Source organism: Gadus macrocephalus, chromosome 12 (genome assembly GCF_031168955.1).
Source record: "Gadus macrocephalus chromosome 12, ASM3116895v1".
NCBI lineage: Eukaryota > Metazoa > Chordata > Actinopteri > Gadiformes > Gadidae > Gadus > Gadus macrocephalus.
In genome coordinates, this window is record NC_082393.1 from 9,865,027 (window position 1) to 9,890,996 (window position 25,970).

Genomic DNA, 25,970 nt, shown 5'->3' on the forward strand with positions numbered 1-25,970 from the left:
TGGGTCCGAACCTCTTAAAGTCCCCAAATCTTGTTGGGAACTCCGCCTCAAGCTTGCGCATATATGCACATATTTCGGCGGTGCTGATGTTTTGCTGGGAGGACAGCCCTCTTAAGAGTCGGAAGTAGCGGAAAGTGGAGGTAGCAATCACACTTGAAAATACTGCTGACTTGCCAACAAACTTGCGGAAACATTTTGCCCAGCACCTTGCAGTCGGAGATTGAGCTGGTTGAGGAGTCCCGTTATGTCCATCAGAAACATGAGTTTCACCACCCACTGTTCCTCCTGCAGCTTTGGATAGTCTTTGCCTTTTTCGGACAGAAATGCCTTGACAGCTTCGAAGCAGCCGACAAACCGCTCCAAACCTTTTCCGCAGCTTAGCCCCCTTACAGCTGAGTGGAGGGGGAGATCGCTGTATGCACTGTCCATCTCCTCGAGCAGGGACTAGAACTGTCGGTGCGTCAGTGCAGATCGCTTCACTATAAAGTCACCTTCGCCAAAGCAGCCATTAACCTCATTGAGATCCGAATTGGACCTTTTTGCACACAGGTTTTCTTGGGGTATAATGCAGTGCAGTTTCATGATGGGGTGGCCGGCTTTTTCTTCAATCAACCTGACAGCTCCCCTGCGTATCCCTACCATGGCAGGAGCGCCGTCTGTTGTTATTGCGAAGATATTGCTGATGTCGATCCCCCGGTCGTTAAAATGTTCCATAAACACCTTGGCTACGTCCTCGCCCTTTGTCGTGCTAGGCATTGGCTTAAGGCAGCAGAGTTCCTCTCTCACAGTTGAATCACAATATCTTGCCATGTCTGCCAAACCTGGAATGTCATTCACTCCAACGCCCTCGTCAAGTGCAATGCTGAACACCACAGCATATTTTAACCCCGCTGTTTGCTGCACTCTGACAAATTCTGCCATTTCATCAATGCGTTGCTGGAAATTCTTGCTGACATGGGAATGTCCTTTATTCTTGACTTAATACTTTCTTTGTTTGGCAAGCCTTCAAATAGGGCATCAGAGCAACCGTGAAAGACTTCCCTAATTTTTGCGATGCAATGAGCAATGCGATAGCTAGCGGTGACAAAGACTTTGAGGAAATTTGCTTGCTTCCCATACCTGGGCTGTTTCCCAATGTCAAGGAAGCATGCTCAACGGCCGCCCTTTTAAGGACGCTACGTCATAGAACGCCGACAAGCACTGTTCCAATGTTGAGGACACTCGAAAGCCGCGCCATTTTTGCGTCCTTTGTTTTTGAGAATTCCGAGATTTTTCAAGGATGCATCGCTGCATCCTAGATGAGCCAAAACTACCCACAATCCTCTGCATTCACTGGGCGGGTTCTTGAAAATGGCAGAGCAGTACACGTTAAAATGAAGTGAAGTTATATTAATTTTCAGAAATATTTTGTGCCGTGTTGCTTTTTATAGATTCATCATGTTAATGCAAATAATCAAGCCTAAAGACCTGTGCCACTTTTCAAACGTTTTTGCAACTTAATGATACGTTGCTATATTTTGCATGGACGTAGCTGGTGTTAAACACCACTGTCACCAATGTCAATTTACTCGCTCACAAGATTACATTATTTATGTATACCTTTTTATGTTTTTTTAGGGTCAGCCCAGCAAACGGAGGCTTTTGTGCGCCGGGTGGCGCGCAAACATTTGTTTACCGGTGGAAGGGATAGTGCCACTATCCAATGTTGTAAAATTAATGCACAACCGATCATTTGCAATGTTTGTAATTTTTAATGAACGTATATAATTGTATTTTATATGATATACTTATGTGTTCAAACCACTGGTAGATTGTAGGCATATATGAATGAATGAATCAGATCAGTTAAATAATCTATCCAAATAAATACATGTTTATCATCTCTTTCTTTGTCTTTTCCCCCCTGCATAATAGTAATAAACCGTACTGTAAATGTGATGCATGAATTAAGTTCTCAGACAATTTCAATTGAATGGATTTTCCTTTTAATAAAGACGATTCTATCAACCGCTACAAAGCTTTTGTGACTTCCCCAAAGAGGCTGCATGCGAAGGTGACATGACCGCATTCATAACAGACAAAAGTCAAATAAATATCGATCAGCTTGATTGCTGCCATGTTTTATTCATAAGCGCACATGTGTTTACAAGCGGACACGCAGTATTAAAAAGCGGAAGCGGAAGCGGAAGCGCTTCCGCTTTTTAATGTTCTCTCTTCTTGGTCTCAAGATAATGCTTCACACTGTAGGTTCGGCATACAACATTTTTGAAACATACAGTGCACACAGCACGGTCCTTTTGAAAAAATAAACCAAAGTCTTCCGTCCATGAAAGCTGAAAATCACTCACCTTGACCTTCTCAGTTGGCGGCGCCATCATCTTAGCCAAGCAGCCTACTGCTGCCGCTGAAATGTTGGTACTGAGGAAAGTGGCCACGCGCAGCTCAAAGCGGCCAGCGTGGGAAATATGCACTGGAGGGCGCAGTTAAGAGAGACAGGTCTTGCTTAGAGCCGATGCTTTTAATTGCTGGGGAGATGACAAGAATATTAATATGTTTTTTGCAAGTATGCCAATGATTATGCTGCCGCATTACAGCGAAAAAAATATATAATATTTTGTAAAGAAAAAAAATATATATATACTTTTTTTTATTTCAAAAAAGCGTGGTCTCTTTCCTCAGTACCAACATTTCAGCTGCCGTTCAGCTTTTAGGAAGAAGTCTCGCGCAAGTGCAAAACGTACGCTAGTGCAGAAGTTTTGACCGCGTCGGGAGAAATGAGCCGGCTGATCGGTCCAACTGCCTTTTCTGCCGAAAATCAGCAGTCGGATTGGTCTGCCTGGGTTTTAAGACGGCGAGACCTGTCGCTGAGAGGAATGAGAACAGGATGGGGAGAAACGGGAGGCATGGGGGAGGGGGGTTTAGGCAGCGAGAGTCGGGAGAGGAGTAGGTGCTCTCTAAGGAGAAGATCCTGCACAATTAAAGTCTAAAATTGGTGGTGATTTAATGTTAAAGAGTTGACTACCGTACTTATTCCGGGGAGGGGGGAGGGAGACTAGTATAGATTGGCGAAGTCACGCACCTTCCGGGGGAGCCCATTGGACCTATGAGATTGAAAAATATGAATGGGTTTCAATGGAAAGAAAGTAATTATTTTCTGGTCCCACTCTTTATATGCCCCGGATTACACATATGTTGTTTGTGGATTTAAATGATAATTTTTGATGCAAAGAAATATAAACGTTTTCGTGAAGTTTGATAATGTTCTGGGGGAACAGAAAGGTGATGGGGAGTGGACTCTAACACAAACAATAAAGACGGGCGGCCTCAGTTGAATGATCCACGCTGCCCTAAGCCCAACCTTACCTGACACATCTGAGCTAGGTTAAAGGATTGGGTCGTTATGTTAATTGTTGACATTGTGGACATGTAAATCAGCCGTTATAATTTATGTCCATATTACAAACGAGGGTGAGGCAGTTCTCATAGGTCTCATTGTCTTTCTTTGGTCTAACCCAGGTAAGCGCGTACGAACTGCCCTTGCACCTTGACTTTTGTCAAGTAAGGGTGTTAAAGTGTCTGAAACGCGAACGAGGGGTCTCTGTAGCAGATGAGCGTTGAGGTACTAACCCGGGTGCTGTCTGGTGTGTTTCTTCCAGGAAAGTACGGCCGCCACCACAGCCTTCCCTTCCTGCGCCCCCCCATCACCTCGGCACTGCTCACCCTTGGGAAAGCTCACCAGGTCCCCACTTCAGTGTGTGTGTGTGTGTGTGTGTGTGTGTGTGTGTGTGTGTGTGTGTGTGTGTGTGTGTGTGTGTGTGTGTGTGTGTGTGTGTGTGTGTGTGTGTGTTTGTGACTGTGTGTGTGTCTGTGTGCATATCTCTGTGGGTTTGTACACATGCATTTGTCTCTCGTAGGCTTTCGAAATGATTTCAAAATGTCACTGGAATGATCCAAAAAACGACATGGCATGGTGTGATTAGCCGTTACAAGCCGTTTTGCCCCTTATGACATCACAAGTGGGCGTATCCACCTAGATGTGTGACTGATAGATAGGCCACGTTTGCTAGAGTCCACTCGGCATGCTGGTAGACTGATCTATCTAGCACACATCTAGGTGGACATGCCCACTTGTGATGTCATAAGGGGCAGATTTTCAAAACGGCTTGCAAGGCTAATCACACTGACACCTGTTGGCATGTCATTGGACCTTTAACCAGGTATTAAGCTGCTCATTAAAGAAACACACAATTAACAAGGACCCGGCTTGTGGGGAGAGTTGATTAAATGTCTGGATGTTGACTCGTGTGTGCGTGTCTCCTGCGGCATGGGGTTTATGTGTTGATGAAGCGCAGTGTCACATCTGCCCTACAGAGCGCTATGCTGGGAAACGGACTAGTGCTCCAGAACCTTCTACACATGCAGCTGGCCCAGCAACAGCTCATGCACATCAAAGAGAAGCGGATCACCAATGTAAATCCTGTGTGTGTGTGTGTGTGTGTGTGTGTGTGTGTGTGTGTGTGTGTGTGTGTGTGTGTGTGCGTGCGTGCGTGCGTGCGTGCGTGCGTGCGTGCGTGCGTGCGTGCGTGCGTGCGTGCGTGCGTGCGTGCGTGCGTGCGTGCGTGTGTGTGTGTGTGCCCATGTCTGTTCTAATTTGTTTACATCTGTGAGTGCATACACAATCTTGTCTTTCAGTACTAAATCCATTATGAAACAATCAAACGCCTCCTGACTCAAATCAAATTGCAGGGGTGTGTGTGTGTGTCTGTTTTATGCAAATGTTTACTTGGCGACAAAGGCTCCCAGGTTGACTGGTGCTTCTGTCGTCATCAAGGCTGTTTTTAATGTGGTCTTTCCTTCCCTTGTTTCTCTTTCAACACCTTGACTCTTAATAAAAGGGATAGGAATTGGCAGTGACCTCAGAATACGATATTTGAATGAGTGCCAATACAATATGTATCACGATTCTGTACATTTTGTGATACTGTAAATATTGCGATACGATATTACAATTCTATAGTGCTGTTTTAAGTGGTGAATGCATATATATGACTTACCAGTACATACCAACCCAGCACTATATGCAAATTAACTGCCAGAACATCCAAGATTAGATATTTAAAAATATTCTGAGAGAGGGAGAGGGAGAGGGAGGGAGAGAGAGAGAGAGAGAGAGAGATCGAAACAGGCTGGTGCTTGCAACCCATCAATGAATAACAAACAAAAGTGAACCGTGTAACATGCATGAAATACACACAACGAAATAAAAAGAGCTTGACGTTGGGGCCCATTGCAAAAGGTCTGCTCTCAGTGGAGAGAACCAGACTGCAACAGTTGGCTACGATGCCCGTCCAAATGTCCAACAGTCCGAGGGCGATAGTGTGTGTGTGGGTCAGTATAAGTGTGTATCTACTCAAGACCCATGGTCATGAGCTCTGAAACACTCTGCGGACACTGCGGTCCCAGGCGTTGTCCTCTAGCGACTGGGTCCCAAAACTGGCTAAAAAAACTGTCAAGGACCTCTCTCTCCGGATTTGACCAACCCCTCACACGTCAAACTCCGGAGACAGAACCCCTTCAAAAACAGTGATTTCGTGGACATAAACTATTTACAGAATTTGATTGGCTTACAGCTCTACAACTGCCGGGCAACATGTAAATAAAGATACAATAAAACAAAAAAATAACAAATATATAATAACTAAGGGCCTTGTTTCAGAGGTCCTTACATTAATATTTGGTGTGGTTTAATGTCGGGGTTCTGAAGGTCCAGATCAGTTGTTTAATGAACGTGGCCGAACAGAACATAGTCGATACAAATAGACTACAGGCCAATCCACTAAAGCAACCTCTGTAGGACGCCACTGTTATTTAGCTCCAACGTAGAGAACATTGACGTTTGTGGCTTACCTTATTCAGGTTACTTAAGAAATATTTTTTGTCGAAAGTATTATTATTCCTGAATCAAATGTACCAATACAGATACCCACTTTTGTATAAGTCGATGTTTTGCTTATTCTGCATATGAAATCCTCCATGCTCCTCTCCCCTCCAGGTGGCCAGTCTCCTAGGGGACCCCTCGCGGCTGCTGCTCCACAAGGCCATGTCTCTGAGGACCCTTCCCCAGGGGCCCATGGCCCTAGGAAAGGGCCTGCTGGGGGACTCGCCCACGGGTGAGGAGTCCAAATTCAACTTCACAAATCAACATTGAAAGGACACACTTCCAGAAATGTTCAAAATGTGTTCAAGCAAAACAACAACCTTGTTTTGTGTAAGCTGATTAACATAGGCTTTGTTTTAAATAAAGATATGAACTGTTAAACCAATCCCAACACACATAGAAGGAGAGGTCGAAGTCATTTTCTGACGTCTGACGTTTTTTTGTGGCCTCAGGCGGCCACAAAAAAAACAACACAAAGCTCTGTTTTTACATGGAAATTATGTTTGCCAGTTAGTATAGTTTTTAGTGTGTATTAAAATGTGTATATATGGAATTTTATTTTGGCCATGTTTTCCTTAGGATTTGAAATGCGACCGTCAAGCTTGTTAACCCAAGATCTGCTGGAGCTTCATCCTTAGAGACGACACACTGCTCATTTGTCATACACATATTACATTTATGATGAGCTGATTGGACGCGTGCTACGTGTGTGTGTGTGTGTGTGTGTGTGTTATTAAACCCTGGGGTAATGAATGAAGCCCAGTGATGGAGCAATAAGGCTGCTAGAATGTGATGTATGAGCAGCCACTTCATTCCATCAAAGCAAACAGGCTCCTTGGGCACAGTTAGCTGCTGTGAACCTCCTGCTCCCCCCCCCCGAGGGAATGGATCAAAATAGACTAGGAGAATATCTGCTTTTATGTCCTTCACTCATATCTCATTCTTGCTTCTTATTTCCTGTACTCTCGTCTCCTCCTCTTGTTTGCTCTCTCTTTTCCTGTCCTCTCATCTCCTCTCTACTCATCCTCGTTTGCCTTTTTCCTGTCCTCTCACCTCTCATCTCATCCACCCTCTCTGATCTACTTTTGTCTCATCCCGTCCTCCTCTCATTGCCTGACCTCACCTCTCCTCTCCTCCATTCTGCGTCATTTCCTGACCTCTTTGTTCTTTCCCCTCTTCAGAGTTTGTTCAGGAGTCCACACCTGTGCCTACACACAATGGTGCAGCGGTGGTGTCCGAAGCCTCCATGATGCCCCACAAGCCTGGCCGCGCCCCCGCCGGCGTGGAGCACAATGGCTTCCACTCTTCGTCTGCTGCCTACTCCTCCTCCTCCGCCTCCTCTGTCATCACCTTCTCGGCTTCCAATAGGCAGCCGGCTCCCCCGGGAGTCGTGTTGAGTGTCCATCCCCATGGGCAGGGCTACTCCCTGGGCAGCAACTGTGGCCTTGCCCCCCCTCCACCGCCCAAAGACCCTGCGGGCCTGCAGGTGTTGCAGCACCACAGCTGTGATGGTTACCCCCTGCCAGGCACGGTATGCAAGGCGGTCACAAGCATCTCTCACTCACACAAGCACAAACGCACGCACACTCGAACAGGCCGATATACACACACACACACACAGGTGGATTGTATCACTGTGAGACACAATCTCATTCCCACCTCAGTATTTTCCACGAGTGGTGTATCCCCTTTTGTTGTGCTTCCATTTCATGTTAATTAAACTCTCACACATACCCTCTTTCTCTCTCTCGCTTTTTCTTACATTCTTTTGCCCTCTTTCTCGCTCAACCTTTCTCCCACCCGCCCTCTATCTCCTTCTCTCTCTTCGGGCCCTATTTTAACAGTCTGAAACGCAAGTGAGAAGCGCCAAACGCAAGTAGCTTTGTGGGCGGTTCTATGGCGATGTTGCTATTATACCGGCGGATAAATTACTCTTGCGCCCGACGCAAATCTAAAAAGGGTTGCCCTGAAGTGACCTAATTACCCGTAGGTGTGGTTTGGGCGTGACGTGCAATAAACCAATGAGAGTGCCGTCTCCCATCCCCTTTAAGGGCCATGAGCGCATTTGAACACACATATGATATGCGGTAACTGGTTCTATTTAATGATATGCGCAATACAGTAACAAACGTTGTTTCCTACCAGTATTGTATGCATTATCGTTATCGACTTGTGCTCCTAATATGCATTTGTCCCCCCCGTTAATGTGTGGGGGGGGGGGGGACAGTCCTTTACATTTCCATTGTATTATGCGTTACGTGTTTAGTTTGCGTGAGTTTAAACAGATGGATGCAAACACGCGCACCCGCATTCATTCATTCTTTTTAACACTCACTCGCGGTAAAACAATGTTTTCTCATGATCAAATACTCATCAATCCTAAAAGTTATGGGCTTGTACACGATGTCTGTGTTAAGAAAATATATATTTGCTGTACGGTGTTTGCAGATGCATTGGTTTAAAAGTACAACTTGTTACCGTTGTATCGGCTGTTCTTTCCAAATTAATTTACCAAGAATGTGTGGCTAGGTAGATGAGTGAAGCAAAGTATGCGCAAGGTGCACAAGCAACATTATGCATGTGCCCTTAAAATAGCAACTGAACAACGCACCACTGACTTTAAACCAGGTATTTCCTGGTTTGTGGCAGAATTGTTTTCTGAAACTGCAAAATAGCACCAGGGAACGTTTGCGGCAAAACACGCCTCTTCCTTTCGCCGAACCGCCCCTTGGGGCGCAAGATCATTCCCTAATTTAGCGACGTGTGCCTGTGGAGGGAAAAGAACGCTCCGGCCCAGTTGCAAACTAGCAACGACGAATGTGTCGGTGTAGAAAGTAAATTGCGCTGGATGCAAGATAGGGCCCTTCAACTGTTTCTTTGTGAACCAGAGGGATGTATTCCTTTACTTAGCCCCATCAGTCATCCCAAGCATCTATAATATACATGGAAAAAACACAAACGTGCTTACACACAGGCACTGGCTTGTTCACTTCGTCACTCACTCACTCCCCACACACAAATAGCGGCCCATACCCCACATGCACACACACCCACTGGCCAACTCTCTCACATACACACACAAACACACAGTACACAAGTCGCACACACTCTCGCGCCAATCAACAGACATCGCCAGCAACAGTCCCTCATGATTACCTCCCACTGAAAATACCCACAATGCACTACCCCAACCTGCCTACCCACTTAACACATGTCTCGCTATTTGTCTTCTCGTCTTTACTGTCTGTTGGCCACTCTAACCAGCTGCGTGTTTTCTGCCTCTGAGGCGCTGTGGCTTTGGTACTCAGCACAGTGGCAGTCTTCCTGTGAGTCGCTGTGGCTGTTGTCCTCAGCACAGTGCTCTCAGCACAGTGCTCTCAGCACAGTGCTCTCAGCACAGTGCTCTCAGCCTGTGAGGCGCTGTGGCTGTGTTCTGTCTGCCAGTCGCTTCTGCTGGTGCAGATAATTACTATGACAGAAACCCCAGAGGGGTAATCATAGGGCTGCTTATGGGAGCAGAGAGGAGCAGAGGGGAGCAGAGAGCATTGCCTCTGTGGTCCTCATCCTGTAGAGTCACGCAGGGAACCACCGAGACGGAAGACTGTTATTAGCCAACAGCCTAATCTCCTGCCCCGTTTGGCCTTTCTTCTTCTCTTCGCTGCTGGATTTTACATTGAAAAACCTATGTTTGCGTGTGTCTCTTTTTTTCACTCTCTCTCTCCTTCTCCCTGTCCATCTCTCCCTCTCAGGCCAGTGGGCAGGGTTCTCTGCTGGGTGAACCACCTAAAGAGGTGAAGCTTCCCTCTAACCCCTATCTCAACCTGGCCAGCGTGATGCCAGGCATGGTGCTGCAAGGTACTCATACACACACACACAAATTCCCACCAGCACACACACACACACACACACTCATATACACTTACAGACACACACACACCTTTCTAGGATATCCCCCAGGTTGATGTGACTATAAATATAACCATTACACTCGTGGCTATGTGTGATCCGCCCACTGTGCTCAACCGCAGGGCCGGTTGGGAGTAAAGCCCAGGCAGGGCAGCCCGGACCTGGGCTTTACAGCAGCTCCCTGGCCCCCCAAGCTTCCCAGGGCTCCAGCTCTCTCTCCCACAGCACTGTGGTGGCGCCCGCCCCGGCCCAGTACACCACAAACACCTACGCCGACTACAGCCAGTACAGCCAGGTGTACTCACAGGTAACGCACACACAGAAACACACACACACACACATGCCCGTTCGCACACAGACAGATTTAGAGCACTTGTTTACATTTCTATAAGTATGGACAACAAACACATTTGGATGGTGTGTCAAGGTCACATCGCCATGGCCACAATAACAGACTTACACACACCTACTCTATTTTACATCCATAGTCACCAGCGGGTCTAGGAATAGAGAGAGTCTAGGAGAACAGGCATAATATACTGTGAATGGGATGTGGTGGTACTGTGGTGAATGTTTCATAGATGGACCGTTGAATTTGAATAGTGCAATAAACTATTTGGACGGATTAATCTGCGATGCAAGATAGACTGGTGATGGTTTGGGAGATAAATGATTGACTAAAATGTTGGATGGATGGTTAGAAAGATGGTGGACAGACAGACTGAGTGTGAGAGGAGGCGTCAAGCTGTGTATGTGTGTGTGTGTGTGTGTGTGTGTGTGTGTGAGAGTGTGTGTGTGTGTGCGTCCATCTGTCTCTTCTTCCGCTCACTCCTCTATAAGGAGAGGAGAGAGCAGGCTCCCCTCTTCAGGAGCCTGAAGAGCAGAACCAACACTGAACAACAGTTTCTTTCCTTGGGCAATCAGGACACTTATTAACACTCATAAAACATTAAACATTAAACAGATACCTCACTTTCTATAAAGTGCAATATGCTTACAGCCTTTTATATTTATTTATTCATATTGCCTGTCCTTGTCTTGTTCCAAATGTTTTTCTTGTTATTTCTGTCTGTTTTTTTTCAATTATTACTTAAGTTGCTTGTTGTTTTTTTGTATGTGTAATGCACTGTAACGGTGCGGCGGCCCGTTACTGCAGGCAATGGATAAAAACAGGACTGACACCGGGATTTACAAGTACCCTTTTATTTATCACACACAACATTCAAACACTTGCATGACACCACCTGCAACACACAAAAAACATACGTTATGAGGAAGCCGGTCAGGGGACACGGTACAAACAAGGACAACGTAAAAACACACGTTACGGTTGCGCTGGCTTCCGGGTGTCGGGGGCTGCGGGAGGACCCGACGTGAAGTCCGGAAGAACATTTGTGCGGTGTGGGGGTGACGTCAGACGGGCGAGACCAAGTGTGTGAGAGGAGAGGGGTGTGTTGGGGTACTTGGGGAATATTTAAGGTGTCAGGGAAGTAGAGGGTAAGGATGGGTTTTAGACGAATTGGTCTGGAGTAAGGTGGGTAACTAGGGGTGGGGATAGGTAAATCGGAAATGTGTAGGGGAGGGTTAATTGAATTAAGAGGGGTATGGGTTAGGCCAGGTAGGATATATTCAGGTCCAAATCATGTAGGTGGGGCAGAAGGTTCTGAGGTGAGCGGGTGACAACACCTGGCTCTTAGATCAGCCAAGGGCTTTATTAGTGCCGAGGGGAGGACTGTTGTTCGTTCGATTATTGATAGTTTCGATTAGTGAAAGTTATTTAGAATTATTGATTGTTTTTTTTTGTGTTTATTCATGATTCATTTTTTTTGCCTCCTGATGGACATTTTTGGTACCGGAATAAATTCAGGCCAACGGCCTTACTAACATCGTTCATACTGCCTCCAATCCTTCCACCGCCGCAAGGCTCATCCTGGTAACATGCACCTTCAGTTGGCACTCCCAATTTCGTTGTATAGGTGACTGTACAATGACAATAAAGGCTATCTTATCCTATCTTATCTTATAACACTCAGAAAATTGCATAAGGCTCCCATGCCGTCACTGGAGAGAACGGCTTCATGTTTTCCTTTCTTTCATTATTTCCTCCTTTCATTCACTCAGGTATTGTTTCTTTCTGTCTTTCATTCTTTCGTTCTTTCTTTCTTTTATTCTTTCATTCTTTCGTCGTTCACCATCTGTTCATCGTTTCTTTTCCTTTTTTACAGTCAGTCTGTGTTTCTTTCTTTGTTTCTTCCTTCATCATCCACGTTGATGATGAACTCTTGACAAATAGAGGGCAAGCTGCACAGCGGACAGAGGGAAACAACCATTTAGCAGTGCAATAAAAAACACTCAACAATAATGCTCTCACATACTATGTATTCACATGTTTAATGGGTCTCTTGCCTACATGTGTGTTTGTGTGTACAGGAAGCCATGCAACAATGGTATCATCAGTACCAAGCCGCACAAGTCCAGAACTACAACACCGCTATCAACCCAGACAGCCTGGCTCCAGACTACAGCAAGGAGCAGGTAACACACCGACACAAACAGGCACACATACACACACACACAATCATACACTCACACACGCACACAGGTGCACAAACACACACAGGCAAGCACGCACAGACAAGAACCACACGTACTCATTCACACACACACAACCACACACACAGACACAGACAAGCAGGCACACACACACACACACACACACACACACACACACACACACACACACACACACACACGCACTCACAAATAGGAACACAGACACACAGGCATGCGCACACATACATTATCTACCTACCCATGAATGTGTGTTTCCTGGTGTGTTCCAGTCTCCTGCTGTGTCATCCTATGGAGAATATGGCTCCTACATGCAGGCAGTCACCCAGTACTACACACAGCCTTCCGCAGCCAGCCAGGCCTACACCAGCAAGGTATACACACAAACACACACTCGTCTGGACAGGCTGAGCCAAAAGTGTGTGAAATTAACGTATGGCTCTTGTTATATTGATGATTGATTGCTGTCCATTCAACCTCAGGGGTCGATTGACTGAACCAATACTTACAATACTTACACACACATTTACAGTGTGTGCATGGGTGCGTTAACTGGCTTAGTGGGCCTGCCATTTTTGCTGTATACTCAAAGGTGTCGTTTGTCTGCTTGTGCGTACACAATTTGCATTCGCAACTTTAAAGCAGTCAGTAAAACCTCATGCGAAAAATACGTTTGCATAGCTTGTACGATCAAATGAGGTGATTGTGGCGAGAAACACACGAAACATACAAACGTGCAAAACCTTGCTAACATTTTGTAACTTGCCGAAATCTCCCCATGGGACGGCAATGCAAACATTGTTGTGGTTAGTCAGAAAAGCAAGGCGGGTGTGAATTATTTTGATCTGATGTGCCCGACTCAATGGAGACTCCACTGGTCTTCACAAATGGAGCGATCATTGACCAAACCAAAAGTTTATAGATTATTAAACATGTTTGTCTGCAAAGTCTCTCTATCTCTCCATCCTCTCGTCTCTCGTCCTTCGACAGGAAGTCTCCCTCCACGCCGTGGGCCATGCCCCCCCGCCAGCCGTTCTGCCCGCCAGTGCGGTGCTGCCAACGTACGGCGCCCTGCCCCTGATGCCTGGCTTCCTGGGGGCCGCCCACCCCGCTGGGCCCCCGCCGGGCCACGTGGCGCAGGCCGCCGCCACCGACTGGAGCGCCTACTACTATGTGAGTGTTTAGGTGTCGCTGCGGCACCATGCAGGCCTCCCACGCAGGTCAGCGGGGCTTTGTCGTCACATCGTGACATTGACATCGCAGTGCTAGACGGTGTCGATGCGCACCACGGAGGAAGAAATTTTGAAGAAAAAGCATTTTAGTCTTTGTTTCTATCTAGTCTCCCTCTGTTCCGCACTATGTCTTCTTGCCGCTCACTTGACCGCACTCTTAAAGACATATCGCCTTTTTTGTAAAGGTTTCTCGTTTGTTTGTTTTAAAAATGTTTAAGTCATACAATACTACACATTTGTTTACAATGTTACTTTTTTTGATAAATGCCCCAAAAATACCAAATCTTAATTTTAGTTTTCTCATTGAGATTTTGTAAATAAAATAGAATGAGCTGAGTAAATCGTTGCTCCACTACTGTTCGAGGCGTTTTTTTTGTTGCATGTGAATCTTCAAGAACAATGCCGCCATTGTGATTCTATGTTGCCCACCTCCCAAATCAACCAACCAGTAGTGATAATGTGTTTATCATAGTGTTGTATAGCCCAGCGAATAGGAGTGTGACAATCTGCTTCATTCTAAAAGGTACAGTTATGGCAAACACTGCAATTAAAAGATTTAGCTTGCAACCCGTGAGATGTAAACAAAGTCACACAATTTTATTCAACAGTCCCAAGAAAAAACACAGTTCAGGGGTCTCATTTATAAAACTGTGCGTGGGATCATTACTAAAAATGTGCGTACGCCCAGAAGCCAAGTTTTGCGTGCGCCAAAAAATATTCCGATTTATAAAACCCTGCGTACGCACACCGTACGCAATGTTTGCTTTATAAATCACAGAGTGCCTACAAGTGTGCGCAGCTGAATCAGTTTCACGTTCCGCCATGTACACGCCCCTTTTTAACCATAAATGGTCAATGCAAATGACCTCATGAATTCGATCTGCATATAAAACAGACTCAGATGCAAGTATTATGTCTTGTCGGAAACAATGGCAGAAGTACTGAGAAAAGCTAAAAAGCGAAATTTCACGGAGGTTGAAGTGGAGACACTTCGGCGGTCACGGGGAACAACAAAAAGCAGAGTGAGTGGCAACATGTTGCTGCAGCAGTGAACTCTGTCAGTAGCACGGAGCGCACAGTCCCAGAATTAAAAAAGAAGTGGTCTGACGTAGTTACATATTTTTATGTAGCCTACCAATAAATTGTTATGGTCCCTAAATACCCTCTCCCTCCGAATCCTGCCATTTGCATATGGCGACACATTAGTGCCATAATTCAATAATGTGATAAAAGATGCATTTGGGCGTATTATATTATTCCACACACGTAGATATTAACTGTGAGCGCGCAAATGATCTCTGCGCGCGCAAAACAGCCTCTCGCGCGTGCAAATTACCTCAGCGCGCGCAAAACAGCCTCTCGCGCGCGCAAATTACCTCAGCGTGCGCAAAACCTCTCGCGAAAGATGTTTTTACGCTCTCGCTCGAATTTAATTTTGGCACTATGCGGGAGGGAACCAAGGCAGGGCGGGCTTTCCTATGATTGGCCGTTTCTGAAGCGCGATATTTGATTGACAGCCCTCCTCAGCCCTCCTCTCATTCAATTCTGAATTGTACAGTAAATGGCTGAAACGATAGTTACTTATTGTAACTCTAGATTCTATGAGTATAGGCGCAGCCTTTTAAGGCTATCGCTATTGGGTTATCGCTAGGCGTGAGCCGTAGCACTGAAAAATTTGTAATCCCCGACCACCAACAGCGTGGGCCTCAATTACGTCCGCGTGCGGCGAGCCTCAACGACGTCCGCATTTCGCAAACATAGTCGGGCGCCGGCGGACGTTCTGCTCCCAATAAACAGCTTTTCTTCAGCTATTTAAAGGACAATGAGGCCGACACTTCAAAGGCTGCGCCTATACTCATAGAATCTGGAGTTACAATACGTAACTATCGTTTCAGCCATTTACTGTACAATTCAGAATTGAATGAGAGGAGGGCTGAGGAGGGCTGTCAATCAAATATCGCGCTTCAGAAACGGCCAATCATAGGAAAGCCCGCCCTGCCTTGGTTCCTTCCCCCATAGTGCCAAAATTAAATTCGAGCGAGGCTGTTTTGCGCGCGCTGAGGTAATTTGCGCGCGAGAGAGGCTGTTTTGCGCGCGCAGAGATCATTTGCGCGCTCGCAGTTAATATCTACGCGTGTGGAATAATATAATACGCCCGAATGCATCTTTTATCACATTCAGGGACGCAGGAAGTCATATGAAGGGGGGGTGCTGACTACTGAATTGTTGAGCGGGGGGGGGGGGGGGGGGGGTAATAAACGCTCCTATAACGCGCAGCGTGATGCGCACGTTATAAGAGCGGCGGCACTGGGTGCTGTATGTAATCGAATGACGGAGAAAAAAAATAAAAAAACGCGGCATTGCCTGAGTTCAAGTGTTGTAGTAGCTGCAGCACCCGGAGCACCCCACTTCCTGCGTCCCTGATCACATTAGTGAATTATGGCACTAATGTGTCGCCATATTTGCATGGTCCGCCAGAAGTGCCCTATAGTGCAGCATTACCACGGCGCAGACCTCTGTATTTATAGGGTTACGGTAATAAGACTGACGAGAACACCTTGGATAATCAGTTTGTAATCACCCACGTAAAATGTTCTTGAACATAACCCCTTTTTAATGCGTGATTTGTCATGAAAAGCATCAAGAGTAACGGACAACGTTTGTGATGAGGAGTGTGGCTTGGTTTTCCACACTTGGGATTTAATTGACATTTGATTATGTGTTTACAGTGTCACATACAAATATTATGTTATTGACACATGTTGGACAGATGCTTTATTCCATGCAGTCGCGCCGTCAGTGGACAGTATGGAGTGACGGGATTAAATATAGAGAATTCTTTTTTATGTTTCTGGAGTAATAACTGAGAAATAACGCAGTTGATTTAAATTATTCTGATTAGGATTTAACGCATGATACGGTTTGAAATTAAATTTATGAAGGGCGATGATAAAACATAATCGTTCTTCTCACTCTACAATTCTTCGGTCTGACTTCAGTTCACCACCACACCATCTGTGTCGCCAATTCTCCTTTTCCTCCAAACCATGCGTACGCATGGGTCAGAGTTTGCTTAGGGCTGGCCACATTTTCCCGTCAAGTTGGTTTTTTATAGATCACAACCATGGCGTGGAAAGTCACGTACGCCAATTTCAGCCCCGTTTTGTGCGTACGCAACGGTTATAAATGAGACCCCAGTTCATTACATTCATGTCAATATTTAAATGGTCCAGGTCCAAACAGAAATACCCTCCAAAATGCTACAATATAATCCCTTCATAAACGTACAAATTGAAATCGAAAGGCTCCTTAAATCACAAAAAATCTATGCCTCACACTGAATGGGCTTAATAATCCAACCAAAACCGCAAACCCCATAACTAAAAAGAAGATTTATTTTATGGATCCATTAAATCCATTAAAATGGATCGGGTCCTGACAGGAGTTGGGACTTAGAAACAGTTATGATTACGTTTGATTAAGTACGCCATAAGTAATATAACATATGAAGGAAGTGAGTGCTGTTCACTGTAATGACTTCTACATTCAATCATTACTGTGAAGGCATTATGTAACTTTTATTAAGAGTATATAATATATTTATTTCATTTTCAAATAAATTTGCTAACAACCCCAGAATATTTTCTGCATAAAACTTTTAGACCTCAGATAGTTATTGAGGTATTTCCAGAAGGCTACTAGTATTGCCAGCAGTCATAAACTGTAGGAGATATTTAAAAAATATATGGCTTGAATATTGAAATGACGGCATGTCATCGTTTAGCAGTAACATCGCTGTGGACGCGAAGTTTGCGCACCCTGCTTGCTGCAGGCTTAAAAATGTCAGAGGTGCACCAAATGGCCAAATTAACATTTCTCTTGGGCTGTGATGGTGCCATTTTGGGTGTGTGCCGGCTTGCGCAGTGCAACTACTCTCACTTCAACTGTAAATTAGGTTTAAGCCGCCCTCTTTTCAATGTGCATGTATTAGACTCATCATGTGATTATATAATAGCAACAACAACCATTATAACAAGATACATTTTTGTCCACTGAACCCTGTTCCCATGCCAACCCTTATTCCCCAGAATCAGGCAAGGGGCCAAAAGAGGGAGTACCCCCAGTTAGCAGTGCAGGAAGTGACCTCATCAGAAGGGGCCTACATCGGACAGCACTCCCAGGGCCTCGGAGGCCAGTACGCCGACTACTTCAAGAGGAAGAGGCTTTAGTGGGCGGCGGCAACAGCAGCACCTTCGGGCCCGGGCAAAAGGAAAGAAGCACATTGTCCCTGCTGTACTGCTCCCTTTACACAATGTCATAGACCACCCCCCACCCCTCCTTACACACACCCTTTCCACAGCGGATCTTGTGTGATACACAAAATGGCGAAACAACGTGGCTTAGGTAAAAACAAGACTTATTGTTTTATAAGATTGTGTGTACACACGCACACACGCGCCCTGACAAACACACACTCACACCCACATACATAGACACACACACACACACACAGAGTTGCTTTCGTCCTCTTGAAGCCTTAACTCTTTAACTTAATTGACCTTCTTCTCAGTCGATGTGTGAATGTTTTTTTTTACCTACTACAAACAAATTTTTAACGTGCCGTGATCTTAAAGCGTATACTCTGCTTTTGTATTTGAACTGCCTAACTGTCTGCCTTCCGACATGATCTAAAGACTATTTCCAGTTAGGGTTCTCTCTGTGTTTAGCTGGCCTAGCAGTCGCACCTTCGCTAGGAAGGCATAGGACATTCTATCTGTTGAACTGTTGCCTCACACACACAAATGTCCGCTTTCTCTGTAGTTTCTTCATTATTTCCCGGACTGCACAACTTTTACTCCAAAGTGTGTGCGTGCGTGCGTGCGTGCATGCGTGCGCGCGTGCGTGTGTGTGTCATCCAGTTATAGCTGACTGTTTAGGGTGTAAAACAAACTTTCATAATCACAAATATACTCTCACACAAACAACCGTAGAACAGAAACCAGTGAATACACTGCCATCATCCCTCAAGTCATTCTTGTGTTGTGTGTGTGTGTGTGTGTGTGTGTGTGTGTGTGTGTGTGTGTGTGGGTTGGTGTATGAGTGAGAGAGAAAGCGAAAGAGAGAGAAACTCATATGTTTGAATGTGTACATATCTTTGGGTACATGGTACGATTTATACATGCGAGAGTATGTAAGAGGTTTTGTGTGTGTGTGTGAGACTTTAAGAGTGTGTTTCCGCTATAGTTTGATGAACTGCCCTCATTTCCGTCTGTGTATCCGTATGTATATTTATGAATATATATTGTATTTACATTTTAGGAAACGATTAGCCATTTTTATCCCAATGTTGACAGGGGTACATCAGGAACGACAAATACAGCCAATGAAAACTCTCGACTCGGGACATAAAGACAAAAGCCAATGACATCATCACTTTGACCGCCATTCAATAAATAGATTGTGTACATAGCGCACTTTAATATAGGACACACACTTCCAGTTCAGATATAGGATACTAATGTTATTAATGGTGTTAGTTACCCATTAGTTCTGGAATGGTTATGAGTAATGAATGAAAGCAAGACACAACACTCTGTTGCAACCACCACAAGAATGGCTTTTTTTCTTTCATTCATTTTTCAAAAATACTTTTAAACCTGCAATATTTAGTCTGTCCCAAACCCTCAAGATCCTAATTCAGGTTGCAAGTTCATTTAAAACATACTTTAATGATTGACTTCATTATGTTGGATGTCTCTGTCTGTCTCTCACACTCACTCTCTGACCTACTCTTAATGATTTCCCCTAGTTTTGATGTGATTGTGTTCAATTTTGCGTTGTCGATATCTCTCACACTGGGACAGACTGCCAATCCCATAAAGGCAATAACGAGACATATCATCAGCCGTTTACTGTCACTCTCTACCTTTTATGGCTTGGTAAATTACACTTGTATACACTTATCAATGTGTATTCATTCATCGAAGCAACAGGATATTACACCTATAGTTGCCATGGAAACAATGCCAGCTTGGCGGGCGTGGTCCACACATGCCAGGCATTAGCCTATCATCACAGTATGCCCCAGGCTTTGCTCATCACCAGCAGGAGGCAACATTGATGAGTGCAATAATCCCACTCCCCCACACACTATGGTTTCACAATAACTGACTAGACCAAAGGAAAGGCCTTTCCTTTAGATATGTTATGTTTATTTACAACTTTCCATCAATACTCTCTCAATGTCCCTTTGGCTCTCTGAATCATCATGTACACAAACCGGACCCACTCCGTCTTCTCGTCAATATGAGTGAGCTTTGTTTAATCAGGGTCCCCCTGTGTTTAATGAGGGCCCCGACATAGGCGCCACGTACATTCCCTCCCACAGCGTCATCGTGCACTAATTTCGCATTTCTGTTCAGGAGAATAAGGCAGGGACCTTTTTTGATTACACAGATCATTTTGGAATGAGAACCAATCATTTGGAAAGTTTCCTTTGGCTTGTTGGCGTGGTTCCTGCCACTTTGATGTCCATGTAGTCGGATCACTAGAAGAAGGAGCCAGTTTTTTTTATCTTCCAACAACCTACCACTTTTACCACTCTGGAGTTTTAAATCACGTGATGGACAGGACTCCACCAGCAAGCTGGATATCACGACTCGCCACTGTTTTTGCAAGTTGTGTGGGTGCGGGCGGATGTTTGCGTATGGTGCTTTAGGCCGATCGTATCTCTGGGGTAGTTTGTTGATCGCCGTGGCATCTCCGACGGTGCTGGCTCTGTGTTGGTGGACAGCTGAGGCAGCAGTCTTGCAGCTTCCTGTCGCTTTGCCGTCACCATGCATTCAGGCACTCTAAGCCTGGTCTGTTGGTTCTGTGCTCCAGCCCCTCTCCATTCCAGTGTGTGTGTGTGTGTGTGTGTGTGTGTGTGTGTGTGTGTGTGTGTGTGTGTGTGTGTGTGTGTGTGTCTGTGTCTGTGTGTGTGTGTCTCTGTCTGATATTGAAGTTGGAAGGGGAATAAAATAAATCTGAATATCTCAGAGCCTGCACCAGTTCACTCTCACGCCATCTCTTTTTCTCTCAACCAACAAGTCTTCTCCATCTCACTGAATTTCATCTCTCTCTCTCTCTCTCTCTCTCTCTCTCTCTCTCTGAGTAAAGCATATAGTACTGCTCTGCAGCCACACCTCCAACACAGTACTTTACACCAGTAGCTTTTAGACAAACAGACAGAAGCAGTGACTCCCAGGCTGTATCTGGTATGCATTTCCAAGTAATAAGCCTGCAGCAGCCTTTCAATAAATCAACAGACATCTTGTTTGGCCACATCATTAATTTATTGCATTATACTTTGATAGTAATAATAACAAGTGAATAATAATACTATAGGGCTAACTTTCACATGTTTGAAGGTGTACCATTCCCACTGGCCAGGGGACGCACATCCTGGGTCTCTGGTTTAGACAGGTTGTCTGTTGTAATGATCACTGCCTGCAGTCCAAATAAATAAAGAAACCCAGACTTAGTCTCACCAGTGCCACATCCTCTACGGGCCAATATGAACACTTCCTGTCACTAGTAGTCAATGACACCTGACAGCCGTCTTGTATTCAGCTGCAAGTCTGAGCAGCGCCACGGGCATACAGATGAGAACCAGCTTTGAAGCAGTTTTAATGTTGCCAGTTTAAAAGGGCTAATGAAAATGTATTCTACCTTCCCTACAAGTTAAAAATGTGCCATTGTGTTGCAACATCTTTTATTTATTTGAGGGCGAATGGTGCACGACGAAATTGTATGGAAGGCCTCACAAAAGAAAAAAAATAGTTCTGACTTTATTCTCAGAAATCTGAGATTAAAGTCAGAATTCTGGGAAAAAAGTCAGAACTATGGAATTCTGACTTTATTCTCAGAATTCTGAACTCTCTTTTCTTATTTATGTATATTTCCGTTATGAGGTTCATGAATTTAAAGTGAAAGGGAGCCATCTACTGGTTACTATGTGGTAGGGGACTTTCATTTAAAGTTAAGAGAAATTGTGACATATTTTTTAAGGTAAAGTTTACTTTGGAAAATATTTATATCCAAATGAGCTATACTTATTAGTTGTAATAAAGTGACACCAAGTTACGATTATGGGAAATTGAGAAAGATGTCTTTAAAAGAGGGGTGGTGCGCACATCCAAAGGTAATCCACAGGTGCTAGACAATAGTGTTGAATATAAGAAAAAGGAAGGTCTGCACAATGTTTAAATGCTTCAGAAGTGGATTTATTAACAGGCAACGTTTAGATCGCTAGGAATCTTCATCTGGCCTGATGAAGATCCCTAGCGATCGAAACATTGCCTGTTAATAAATCCACTTCTGGAGCATTTGAACAGTTTGCAGACCTTCCTTTTTCTTATAGTTAGAAAGATGGTCATACATTTATAATAATGGGCATTTCTTGTAGGCTACTCTGCCCTCCTGGTCTACATACAACCAAAGGGAATCTAAAACTATTTGTGATTTTTTGGGGGGGCATTGAGCTTCAAGACAAATGTATTTAACAGTGTTCCCTTCATCTTCTGACTGGTTCATGCTTCGTTTGGCCCTAACCTCATCCAAAACACAACAACCCTCCATTCTTCTCAAGCTGATGTCAGTTCCCTAGGATCGTGTAAGGTCAATCAAAAATTTCTCTGGTTATTATAGGAAAGTTTTAGCCATAGAGTTGTGTTTCTATGGGTTGGAGCAAGGCCTGCTTTGCTATGGACTCCAAATGTAATGTATGTAACAATTGAACAAGAATAGGGGAAAACGCCATGTCTATTTACACTGAAGCGTTGAGATATGCCAACCTGTCAAAAGCATGGGGCGAGTGTGGTCTATAAAAACTGTTGGTGAGTCACATTGGAGGAGCTACAATAATTGGACGTCTTATTATTATTACATGGGCATATATTAATATATAGGCAGGCCCAGAGTGATAGAGATCTCTCTATGGCTCTGGGCAGGCCTACGTTCATCGCATTGGCAATGCAGCTCACTCGTCGCGCTTAATGAAACTGACTTTGGGAAAGTGGATGTGGGTCGCCAGGGGTCTCCGAGACGTGCCCTTCGTCCTCCTTCACCCGAGAAAGCAGAGCCGCTGGCCCCTGCGCTGTTTAGAAAACACTTGAGGGTGGCGAGAAGGGACTTCCAGTGGGAAGGGAATATTTGTGTGGTCACAAAGCTTTGCAATATGAACTTGTTACAATTTATATTTTAACTGATGTAGGTAGAATAATTATTTGTGCAATTTGCTTTTTAATTTAGTCTAGTCAGTCTTTTTTCTGGCTTGAATTTTACTTTAGATTTTCAAATATTTTATATTGAAATATTGATATTGTTTTACTCTGAATAAGATTTCTAGAAGCACTTGAATTTCAGCATGCTTACCATTGTAGTATACATAAAACTACCATGGATGGTTCTTTGCTTTTTAGCTTCTGGGCAGACACATTTGAAGGCAAGGAATGCAGATTTTATTTATTTATTTTCATTGTACATTTGTGTATGTACAGCAATTCTTTAGTCCAATTATTTCAAAAATATATAAGGTCTTTTTTGCAGAAGAATCTATGTTCCTGAATAAAAAAACATTGTCTTACAATAAACGGTTCACCTTACACTTTTCATTGTCAACAATGGCTATATGATCACATTGAGCACACGTTTAACAATAGTGATGATGCAAGGCACGCTTGATAAAGGCCTGACATTCTTTCTCAAATGGCTTGTTTGAATTATCACCAGGTTCAGACCAATCCCTCTGCTGAAATCATTTATTATGCACAATAATATAGTATAAACATGTCTCTTTCTGCTTAGATTTTGAAAATGGATAAAAAAAACGAAAAGGGATGAACAGGAATAAAACATTTTATAGTATGTAATTGTAAGGTCCTTTAAAATAAATCACATTATTGCTCTTCAAAAAATAAGAAAATATATGAATCACGTTTCCTTTCCTTCTCAATCCGAATCCTTCTCAAACCTCATCCTGATATAAGTCCTTATTGAAAATAGAAAAAGGGGGAGTAATCTTCTCTGAATTTGGATATCCATATTGGTTAAAAGAAATTATCCGATGTGGCCCTCAAATGTGCGCCTTTATGGAGATAGCTAGCTAGTGTATGGTCACCCAAAGAAGAGACATGAAGAGCTTCAGGAGAGCATTGCACAAATGAACCTTCATGTTCAAAAAAACGATAATCACGCCTATTTAGTATAAATTGAGACGCTTAATAACCATATAGTAAAGTTCTGCTTTGATATACGAGTTTGTGTGTTTAAATAAGCTAAATATACCTAAATACCAACATGGAGAAGGTTTGGACCGGAGGTCCCCGTGTGTCGGGTTGGAAAACCTACTGGCTGAAGACCTCTTCGTAACACATGGAATCCAAAGACGAGCCAACAGAAGCTGAAAATCTTCTGTAAATCTCTCTCTCTCTCTCTCGATGGCCATGTTTCACCAGCGACATGAAAGCGCCCGCTTGGCTGTAATGAGACTCTAATTACCACAGGAGAGGGGGGAGGGGAAGAGAGAGAGAGAGAGAGAGAGAGAGAGAGAGAGAGAGAGAGAGAGAGAGAGAGAGAGAGAGAGAGAGAGAGAGAGAGAGAGAGAGAGAGAGAGAGAGAGAGAGAGAGAGAGAGAGAGAGAGAGAGAGAGAGATGAGAGAGAGAGAGAGAGAGAGAGAGAGAGAGAGAGAGAGAGAGAGAGAGAGAGAGAGATAACATTCTAGTGCAAAAATTGATGGTAAGAAGTTGAGTCCTTTGTTTGAATGGATCCTTTGCCACACGGTGGCCCCAGAGCAGCAGAAACTGGCTGCAGACCTCCATGGTGGGACGAAGCCATCCTCCTGCTCAGTCACTGTGGGGCCGCGGTCAGGTCACAGGCCCCCTCAGAAACCTAAACTTTTATTCACGGAATTTCCCCCCAGATATAGCCATACTACATGATAGATATAGATCATGTTGGGTCTCAGGGCCATGAGGACAAATTACAGCGGATATACCGGTAGTCATGTCCCATGAGAAAAAATATAACAAGCAAAATAACCTTATCAAGTAGGCAAAAACTGAATCATAGTGATACAGATAAATGAGGGAACATTTTTAAGGATTTGAAAGAAATAGAGGGAGAGAGATCTCTCAGTGGGCCTTTGTAGGTAAATAAAAAGTGGGTCCTTCTTTGTACTTAAAAAATAAAAATAAAAGCTTAATGCAGGTAATGATCTGGGAATTGCCCTGTTTCTTTTTCCACAGTGGTATTTCTTACAGCGGAATACAGTTTCAATGCATTTGGCGTACATTTCATTAAAATAAAAACATTATTTGCGTGATAAAATAGTGCTACCAAAGTAAGCGTAATAGGCATTTCGCATATGATCCCCGGATCATCTATCCCCGGATCATCTCTGGGGAATCGGGTCCGGACATGATCCGGAGGTGCCCTTTCACAGATGCACCACACAGCCAGAGATGAGCCGCATCAGACGTGTTCACACATATTGGAGATACTCTGTATACCTTGGGAGAGGAGTGGTGCCTTGTTGGAGCGTGTAGGAGGCCGGACGTGACGCAAAAAATATGCAGCGGAAGTCACAGTGCTTTGTTTAAACACATCGAAGATGGCGGGTGGGGCTGCTAAGACATCGAATGCTGACCCTTTTTGTGGCGATGTAAATACTACCTTTATTTCGACGCATCCACAATATCAACAGAAGGGTGGGAAGCGGGAATTGCGAGAAGAGAAAAGTACGAAGCAGATACACTCCGTGCTCCCGGTTTCGCGCCAGTCGCATGATAGAAACATCAACACGCCCACTCGCTCGTTGTGAATTCTCCGGACTTCATACTGGGGGCCTGGCCGGATTAACTCCGGAGGGGCGGGTTCTGGCATTTGCTGTCACACATATAGCCCCTCCGGGTATAATCTGGAGAATGTCCGATTTACAGTGCATGTGTAGAAGGGCTGCAAGTGAGTTTGGAGGACATAACAGAAGCAGAGGACATCTGTGTACATGTAGTCCTTGGAACCCAGACTCCTGAGTTGTACTGTGTGAGTGAGTGAGTGAGTGAGTGTGCGTGTGTCGTCTATCCAGCGCAAACTCTGTTACACCTGTGGACAAGGAAAGAGGGGGCGTGGGGGTGTGGTACTATTGAAGGACCGAGCTGGCGAAAGAGCTCTGGGCTCAGGGCTTCTGCAGCATGCGGGACAGGTCCTCGATCAGCTGCTGGAAGGTGATCCTCATATCTGGGGCATGCTCCCAGCACTTGCGCATCAGGTTGTACACCTGGGG

The 25,970-nt window shown here is 44.6% G+C and overlaps 2 protein-coding genes and 1 long non-coding RNA gene across 5 annotated transcripts in view; 1 reads left to right on the forward strand and 2 right to left on the reverse strand.

Annotated features, from left to right (window-relative positions):
- The window catches only part of raver2 (ribonucleoprotein, PTB-binding 2), a 130,623-nt gene extending 107,035 nt beyond the window's left edge, over window positions 1-23,588 (forward strand). For 2 of the 3 annotated variants that reach the window (XM_060066510.1, XM_060066511.1), the window contains exons 7-16: window positions 3,657-3,739; window positions 4,372-4,470; window positions 6,053-6,170; window positions 7,120-7,469; window positions 9,688-9,793; window positions 9,967-10,151; window positions 12,275-12,379; window positions 12,688-12,789; window positions 13,406-13,588; window positions 17,736-23,588. In XM_060066510.1, coding sequence (XP_059922493.1) covers window positions 3,657-3,739; window positions 4,372-4,470; window positions 6,053-6,170; window positions 7,120-7,469; window positions 9,688-9,793; window positions 9,967-10,151; window positions 12,275-12,379; window positions 12,688-12,789; window positions 13,406-13,588; window positions 17,736-17,876 — 1,472 coding nt within the window. In that variant the 3' untranslated portion in view covers window positions 17,877-23,588. Of the gene's footprint in view, window positions 1-3,656; window positions 3,740-4,371; window positions 4,471-6,052; window positions 6,171-7,119; window positions 7,470-9,687; window positions 9,794-9,966; window positions 10,152-12,274; window positions 12,380-12,687; window positions 12,892-13,405; window positions 13,589-17,735 lie in introns of those variants that run through there. The other variant, XM_060066512.1, reaches the window with a different exon arrangement.
- Window positions 11,602-12,796, reverse strand: LOC132468734 (uncharacterized). The gene is made up of 2 exons (XR_009528258.1): window positions 12,657-12,796; window positions 11,602-12,145 (listed from the first exon to the last, which is right to left on the reverse strand). It is a non-coding gene; the product is annotated as an uncharacterized LOC132468734 (long non-coding RNA).
- Window positions 23,142-25,970, reverse strand: part of jak1 (Janus kinase 1) — a 118,816-nt gene continuing 115,987 nt past the window's right edge. Inside the window, exon 25 of the mRNA XM_060066509.1 lies at window positions 23,142-25,964. Coding sequence (XP_059922492.1) covers window positions 25,863-25,964 — 102 coding nt within the window. The 3' untranslated portion in view covers window positions 23,142-25,862. The remainder of the gene's footprint in view (window positions 25,965-25,970) is intronic.